This window comes from Wolffia australiana, chromosome 2 (assembly GCF_029677425.1).
Source record: "Wolffia australiana isolate 7733 chromosome 2, ASM2967742v1".
Classification (NCBI taxonomy): domain Eukaryota; kingdom Viridiplantae; phylum Streptophyta; class Magnoliopsida; order Alismatales; family Araceae; genus Wolffia; species Wolffia australiana.
This window is the reverse complement of record NC_135836.1, coordinates 21579085-21587555: the sequence shown is the minus strand read 5'-3', so window position 1 is coordinate 21587555 and position 8471 is coordinate 21579085. Positions and strand designations below refer to the sequence as shown.

The 8471-nt window shown below is 49.8% G+C and overlaps 1 protein-coding gene across 1 annotated transcript; it reads left to right on the top strand.

The window, feature by feature from the left end:
- The first annotated feature begins 1683 nt into the window (after nt 1-1683).
- On the top strand, nt 1684-8221 carry LOC144716420 (uncharacterized). The gene is made up of 5 exons (XM_078591525.1): nt 1684-1941; nt 3651-4538; nt 4606-4728; nt 7407-7750; nt 7909-8221. Exons 1-5 carry the CDS (start codon nt 1684-1686, stop codon nt 8057-8059), a joined length of 1764 nt encoding a protein of 587 aa, XP_078447651.1. The 3' UTR covers nt 8060-8221.
- The last annotated feature ends 250 nt before the right edge of the window (nt 8222-8471 follow it).

Here is an 8471-nt window from a genome sequence, read left to right as displayed (position 1 = left end):
TGGCCTGGGCGGCCCTTGGGCGACCCTTGGCGGGCAGCCTGGGGCAGCCCTTGGGCGGCCCTGGGCAGGCGGCCTGGGGTGGCTTGGGGACGGCCTTGGCAGCCCTGGTTGGGGGCGACCTGGGCGGCCTTTGGGCGGCTCCAAGCGGGCAGCATGGGGGCGGCCTTGGGCGGCCTTGGTAGGGGCGGCCTGGGCAGCCTTGGGCAGGCCGCCTGGAGTGGCCTGGGGGCCGCCTTGGCAGCCCTGGTTGGGGCGGCCGGGGCGGCCTTTAGGTGGCCCCAAGCGGGTAGCCTGGGGGCGGCCCTGGATGGGGCGGCCTGGGCGGTCCTTGGGCAACCCTTGGCGGGCAGCCTAGGCGGCCTAGGGGCGGCCTTGGGCGGCCCTGGTACGGGCGGCAGGGCAACCTTGGGAGGGCGATAGAGAGAGAGAGAGAGGGAAAGAGAGAGAGAGAGAGAATGGGAAGAGAGGAAAGAGGAAGGACGAAGGGGTGGAAGGCCGGCAACGCAAGGTGGCGGCGGCGGCGGTGATGGCGGTGGTAGGGTAGGGGAAAAGATAGGGGAGGCTGGACAGTCCTCCAAGAAGAGTTAAACAAAAACTTGATTCTTGAATAATGACTGCCTAACTGTTTCTTGAAACAATGGCCTATACATATATGCATTGGAGGAAAGAGAAAATACAACTTAATGACGAGAAATTAAAGATGAGAGACGTGCTTCGTGTCACGTCAAGGGGCGGTTGTTGATCTGTCGCTGGCAACGTGTCATGATGTGTGAAGGGGCGTGTGTGCGTGGAGACGTGCGTGATGCCGGAGTGTTGACTTCGTCTGATGAGGGTGGTGGCATGTCTGTAGCGGCAGCGTTGGCTTCGGTTGACAGTGGCGGAGTGTCCGTAGAGGCGGCGTTGACTTCAGTTGACGGTGGAGACGCGTCCAATGTCGGTGCGTTGGCATCCTCGCCATCACTATAATGGCTAGATTACATTAAATCTCAACCATTGACATATTTTCTATTTGTTGATTATTGAGGAGTCAGCCAACTCGCCAACTGAGACAGCCGAACAAGCCGAGCTGTCAGCACAGCCAGTAGCAGTGATGTAATACGACCTGTCGAAATCGGTCGGCTCGTATTACGCCACAAGGATATGATGCGATGTCGTGATATGCAGGTCGATAAACGGATGACAACAAATGAGCAGTAGATGTATCAACGGATAAAGAGGTAAGTCGTGCCGGTCAGTGAGACGAGAGTGATCCTAAGATCAAACTCCCAATGACGCGCGAGAACTACTAGACGACTACGTAGAGAGGGGCTTGTGACAGCCCTGGAGTGTTCGGCGTTTAGGAAAGGGGTTATCCTTTCAACCACAAGAAATCCTACACTCGACGAGGTGGCTAGTCCTATCCGTGAAATGTATCAAGAAATGACGGCAGTGGACGTGATAGCGGAAGATGAGACTGCACGAGATAATAATACTGGTAAAATGGAGAGGAGACGAGAGGTACCTGATGGGTCGTTAGTCCACGGCGTCGCTTATGTCAATCCGGAATGTCGGTCGACCAATGTTGGGCGGGCGGCTGGATCGGGCAGACGCGTTGGTGGGCGCGGGCGCGAGTGCGTAGTGCGCAGGCGCGGAGCGCGCAGGCGTGGGCGCACGGTGTAATCGTGCGGATGCGCCCTGGGCGTGATGGCCGCCGGGCGCGCGGTTGCAAACCGAGAAGGCGGGCGTCCGCAGGCAATCGTGGGTAGACCGCGACTCGGCAGACGGGGCAGCGCGCGGGTTCGGCCGCGGGTTGGCGATTATGCGCGCACGCGGCGGGGGTGTAAGAACGGGAGCCCCGCACGTCACGCTGGAGAGCTCGCGATCAGTGTGGAACCGCGGGCGAGGACTCCCGGCGGGCAGAAGGGCTCCGCGCGAACTCGACAAGTTCTTGAAGGCTGGATGGCGAGCTAGCAAAGGCAGGATGTGGTTCGGCGTACCGGGCTCAGGTGCGGCGGGAGGAGGTCATGGGCGAGGGTGGAGGCGACAAGGCAGGGGTGAGGGAGGGGAATAGGACGTAGGTGACAAGGCGGGGCGATGAGCTGACGGGCGCAGGCGGCAGGGCGAGAGGGGGGAGGAGGAATGGGTACGGGGCGGGGCGGAACCGAGGGGACAATCAACGTGGGCGGCTGATCGGGAACAATGGAGGAGGGAGGAGAGGGGCAGCCGGCGAGATGAAGGAAGGTGTTAGCGATGAGGAGGACCTGACAGGCGGCCACCGATGACTCACAGACGAAGGCGCACACCGGAGAGCAGCGATGGGCAGGCGATCCGTCAGCGGCAACCCTTGGTGGCGGTGCAGGGCTTCTTGGCAGTAACCAACGATTCTTGAATCCTGGGACAGCCTTCTTGGGCGAAAACACACCAAGGATGTTCCAAGAAAGGACGTTCTTGGAGACTTTGGACCAAGGATGAGCCTTTCTTGATCGAGGATAGACCAAGGGGCGCCCAAGAACTGAAAAGGCTGGAGGAGGCTTGACGAAGCCTGGGCGTGACCCAGGGGAATTCCTGAGGTGGGGTGGGTCGACGGCGTTCTTGGACCTTCGGACTCCTCCGGAGTGATCTCGACGACGGAGCCTTCTTGACCAAACGCAGACGACCTTCTTGAATCTTTTACCCGCGCCGGAGTGGTCTCGACGGCACGCTTGAACACATCCCCTCAGAGTGATCTCGACGAGGGAGACGTGGGCTCTACACCACGGAGTAATCTCGACGTGGGGTGAGGTTAGCCAAAGCTCCTATGCTACGTCCTATGATAGGGGAGACACAAATTGTGAACTTTCTTCAACAAAATGACTCCAAAATGTTCCTTGGGCATGCCATCCCCTTATATAGTGAGGATGGGTGCCAAGTGAACGTGGGGGAGGACGAACCGTCGCGGGACGTGGTTTGGCCTCTCCTTCAAAATTTGAAATACAAATCAAAATAAAAGGGAAAAGGCGAGGACGAGGCCCAACATTGGCCCAATCCATAAAATCCAGAAATACAACAAGCAGAAAATAACGCAAGGGAAAATATGAAGATACTTACGCGGGGTATTTGAACCCCGGGTGGCGAGCGTCGACGCGAGCTGCTCGGCATGGCTGATGACGTCCCTTCGTGCCGTCTCCAGGATGGTCCTCCATCAAGCAGTCAGACAGATAGGAAATTAATAAGATTTGTTAGTAAGACACTGACATGCACTCCATATACCTGTTAAGAGAATTAGCTGCTAGGATTAAATTTAGGATTCAACATAGATAGGGTACAAGATAGTGGGCTAGGATTAAACGATTGATAGGAAACGTGTCCATTGTAACCAACGGTTATGATTCATTTTAATATAGCTGTTATAACAAGTTATAACGGCTATGATTAATACAGACAACATTCTATTATTATACTATTATATGGCACTATAAATATGAACCAGCTTTAAGTGTAATTTGGAGTACAATGGACACGTTATTAACGCCCTCCTTCCTCTCTTTCTCTTCTCCTTTTCTTCTACCTCTTTCTTGTTCTTGATTCGTCATAAATCAATCCTGACCTTTTATCTGTAATCCCAGATTGAATCTTGGCCGTTAATAACGAGTGGAGGGTAAGTGTCCAGTTTTTACTCCCTAATCTTTTAGTTATGTTTCGATTTGTTGGAGCATTGCAAAATCTCCCCATCACCCGACTCCCGTTACCAAGACAGCCTCCCGCTCACTTACTTCGACACCATCTTCATACCCTTCGGCGCTGTCGAGAGGGTCTTCTTCTACGAGCTGCCCTGTTCAGTGGAAGAGTTTCTGAGAGACAAGCTCGGCCCATTCAAGACCTCTCTCTCCCGCGCCCTCGGCGAGTTTCGCCCTCTCGCGGGGAGACTGCAACTCGCCTCAAACGAGGTCCGCTGCAGCGATCTCGATGCCGTCTCCTTCGTCCTGGCCGAGAACAACGACGACTTCTCCGACCTGTGCGGGAACCACCCACGGAAGTGCGATCGCTTCCGTCCTCTCGTGCCGCGTCTCACGCCGGAGTCTCCGCTTCTGGCGCTGCAGCTCACGCTCTTCCCCGGCGCCACCGCGACGTTCGGGTTCGTGTTCAACGCCAGGACTCGGCTCGCGCCGCCGCTGCCGGCGGCGTACTTCGGCAACTGTCTCGGGATAACAACGGGGGGTTGCAGCGCTGGTGAGCTGGCCGGGGAGGATGGATGGGTCGAGGCGTCGAAGGAGGTGTGGTCCAGCGTGGAAGGGCTCAAGTGGAAGGAGCCGGAGAAAATCTCTGTGGACTGTATCGGCGCGTTACTGGCGAGAGAGCCCGTGGGCCTCCTCACTGTGGCTGGGTCGCCGTGGCTGGGCATGTACCAAGTGGACTTCGGCTGGGGCCGCCCGCGCAAGGTCGAGATCATCTCCATCGAGAGCACGAGCGCCATGTCCGTTGCCGAGTATGGAGAGGACGGGAGAGGACTTGAAATCGGGATGGCGCTCTCCGAAGATCTCATGACCGCGTTCAGCGCCAACGTCGCGGAGCTGCTTCTATGAATCATGCCTCTCTGCCTTCTATTGTTTACGTCGGAGATTCTCCGTCATGCAACTCCGGTTGAAGGTAAGAGTGGGAGAATGTGAATGCGAAGGTCTTGTCACTCGGATTGTTGTTGTCGTTGTACCACTACAAAGCATCGGCTCAAAATTTTTCGACTGCGTGTTGAGTATTGTGATTCAGGAGAAAGTAAGGTACTCAAATTTCTGGGGTCAAAGAGTTTCCTTAAACGTTGTTGGTGGACAAGGATGTGAGTGAAAGATCCCACTGCATACAATTCGATGAATGAATGTAAGATTTTTTATGATTTGGTAGCGACCGTGTCTCCTTTTTCAAGTGAATGAATGAATAATGATTGGCCCCGTCATTTTTTCTCGAAGAGCCTTTGCTTTGGATTGACATGTGAACACTGTTGCAGTCATAAAGGCTGATTGGAAAATGAGGAGGATGGTACCAACAGAAAGTAAGCCGTGAAAGAGGAAAAATGTAGGAAGTGTGGCTGGGCGATCCAATCGAATGGATCGGAACTTGTCCGCTGATTCAATCAATCCATCGGCCGGGATCGGGATCCGATCCAAAGATTCGGGATCAGAACATTTGATGATGTTCTGTACTTCTATTCCGGTTAATCAGGTTTCTATATTATTTGACAAGCCGGTTTAGGCCATAAATTGGACTCCATTCCAGCGCTGTTATGCCGTAGTTAAAAAAAAATGAAATATTTCACTGATATCAAACATTTCAGAAAGTGTTTTGCACTTCCGAACAAGTGCATTAGGTGGGGGGGACCCAACAAATTTTGTCGATCAGCCAATCTGATGGATGATCGGATCGCTCTTCCATTGACATGGTGGAATTGATCCACCGGGCCAGATCAATGATCTGGTTGCATCTGGATCGATCGGATCAAATATTGACTTGTCAGGTGTTTCCAATCCTTGTTGGTGATCAGTTTTTCTTAATTAATATCAGGATATTTGAATTTCTCATACTAAAAATTAATAATTCGTAGACTTGTGATTGATTTAGGATTAAATAATTCATTTTATAAAAGTAGTATCTAAAGAGGCGGAAGTTGGAGGTCAAAGTCAATGATGTGTGCAATGTTTTGGCTTAAAATTTAGAAGTTTCCCCGACTAGTTCAATTCTGTATGAACTTCAGAAATAATGTGAATAAAAAACAAAATACGACTTATGTGTTTACGTGGTCTGATATGAACACACAAATGACATGATTTCAAAAATGTGGTTTTGACAAAGTATATCTCGCTTTCTTGAGAAGATTTTTATCAAAATTCTTAGTAGAATTTAAAGTAAATCACAAATAACCGCACAATTTCCTACTATCTTATGAATTTAAGATAAACTAAAATGTTGAAGAGTGGAACAAATTTAAAAAATAAACAACCCTTGAATATCATCCCGGTAGAGATGCTGCTTCACGGCGCCATCTCAGAGCCGTTTTCAAGTTTTACTGTACAATAAAAATGATTATGCAAAGCAAGCGTCGATTGAGTGATATTCCTTACCCGTAGGGCTACAACTCTATGACAATCAAAATCGTTGTTCTTATCAAATATTTATTTCAGATGTGTTGTATGCGTTCAATTATTAAGAATCATCCAAATTATCAATTAATTTATACTCGATAACAATGCATGCATAACAATAAACTCACATGTTTTCATTATTCAATGATAAACAAGTCAATATAAGTTACTTATAAGATGGATTTAAGAAATATTTCTGCAAAATTTTTTGGATTTCTCGAAAAATAGTTACCACGGGATGTAATGTTGGGAGGAATAAAAAAGCAGAAAATGGTAAAAAGAGGAAATAGCCTTGGTGAAGCAGCCAAGTCTAGAACTTGGACTGCACTGAGCCTGCAAAAGCAAGTCAAATTGGCCATCACGCATGCACCGAATACAGTAGGGTCTGTGCAAATACACATCACGTTTACACAGTTCCTGAAATATTGTCGTACAAGTGTATATGCCTTTGATGTGGGACACAAAAGCAAACTTCGTAAAATTGGGAAATTAACACCAAAATAATATTATTTAAATATTCCTTCAGGTGATCTGAATTGGGTTTAATCTTGTAGAAGGACTAAGTCGATGGAACATGGATTTAATAATGACCATTAGGGAATATCTATGATATCCCTTAATGGAAGTATGAGATTCAAAATGATCAATCAAAGTTTAGCACATGAATTTCTAAGGTAAAAAACCACTCAGAGCTAATCAACAATTATCATGAACCAATAATTATCTCAAAGTTAAGGTTTCACAACATACCTCAGAGATGAGAGGCAATAGCTTGATTGTTATGATGTTGAATGGCCTTGATTGATGTTGCCATACAGCTCCACAAGCGGATATAAATAAAGAGAGGAGAAGGTGTGGGAAGCATATATAATGTGAGTGTAAGATTTTGTTAGCACGAGAAGATGTTGATGTGTAATGTGAGAGGAATGGAGATGAAGTGTGGAAAATGAACTTACACGGGAGAATGGAAAAACACATGAGAATTGATGAAGATAAGAAGGGACATAATGAGAAACAAGATGGAGATTATGGGGATGAGATGAAGGGATGTGTTCAATGATGATAATGATGATAGGATAATGATGGAGAAGATAAGGTATGGAGAAAGGGAAGGAGGAACCCAAGAGAATTTGATCGATGTTGAAGATGAGAAGTCACTATAGCCATTTCCGTTGCTCTTATCACCAGAAAATCACCAGAAAATATCTCTGCCGACGCGATATCGGAGCCAACTCTGCCGGGTGGGTACCGCCACCGTCCTACGATCGCGCCCTTCTTCTCGCGGATCCCAACGGCTGGGGGCCGACCTTCCAGTAGTGCATGAAGCGCATGAAGAACGCCGTTCCGCTGGAGGCTCAGGACGAGAAGCGCGCTGTCCGCGCTACCTTCTCCTTCAGCCGCGAGCAGATTGAGAAGCTGAGAGAGGATTATCGTCGCAAGACGGGATCTTCGGAGTGTTCCTCCTTCGCTTTGGTGTTCGGCGTGGTACTGGCGTGCCTGGTGAAGGTCAAAAGGGCCTCCGGCGGCGCCACCGCGACGTTCGGGTTCGTGTTCGACGCCAGGGCTCGGCTCGCGCCGCCGCTGCCCGCGGCGTACTTTGGCAACTGTCTCGGGATAACAGTGGGGCTTAACAGCGCTGGTAAACTGGCCGGGGAGGATGGGTAGGTCGAGGCGTCGAAGGAGGTGTGGTTGATGGTGCAGGGGGTCAAGTCTAAGCAGACCGAGGAGATAACAGTGGCGAGTCTCGGGACTATAGTGAAGCGAGTATGGGGGGTCTCTCTCTGCGACTGGATCGCCGAAGTTGGGTTTGTACCAGGTGAACTTTGGTTGGGGCTGCCCTCGAGAGGACGAGTTCCATGTCACTGGCGGAGTGGGGTGAAGACGGGAGCGGCATGGAAGTCGGGATTGCCCTTTCAGAAGGTCTCATGACGGCGTTCAAGGCCAACATTGAAGGCATGTTTCCGCGCTGAGAAAAGTTATCGCTTAATAAAGATTAGGATATGAGAAAATAAGTGTCTTAGAGATAAGACAGGTGTAACTCCTAAATAATTCGGCTCGTGGTTCGTGGCGATAGATGTCTCCTTCAAAAAAAAAATTAAAGAGGGATATATTATTCAATGAAGTGTTTCTGCTCTTGGCGTAACGTGTGGAAGCTGTTTCAATTTTATTCGCTAATGGGAAAATTGTGCGGGAGGATACAACTTTCAGAACCATGGCGAAACCAGGAGGAAAGTAAACTATCCAGTGGGAAATAAATTAGAAGATTTTTTGTATCATGTGGTGGATCAGTTAAATAATATCAGTAAACAAATCTTCATGAAACTAGCCAATAGTAGTTTCTATGCGTTTTACGTGTTTCAGACTACCCTCCGAAATACCGAA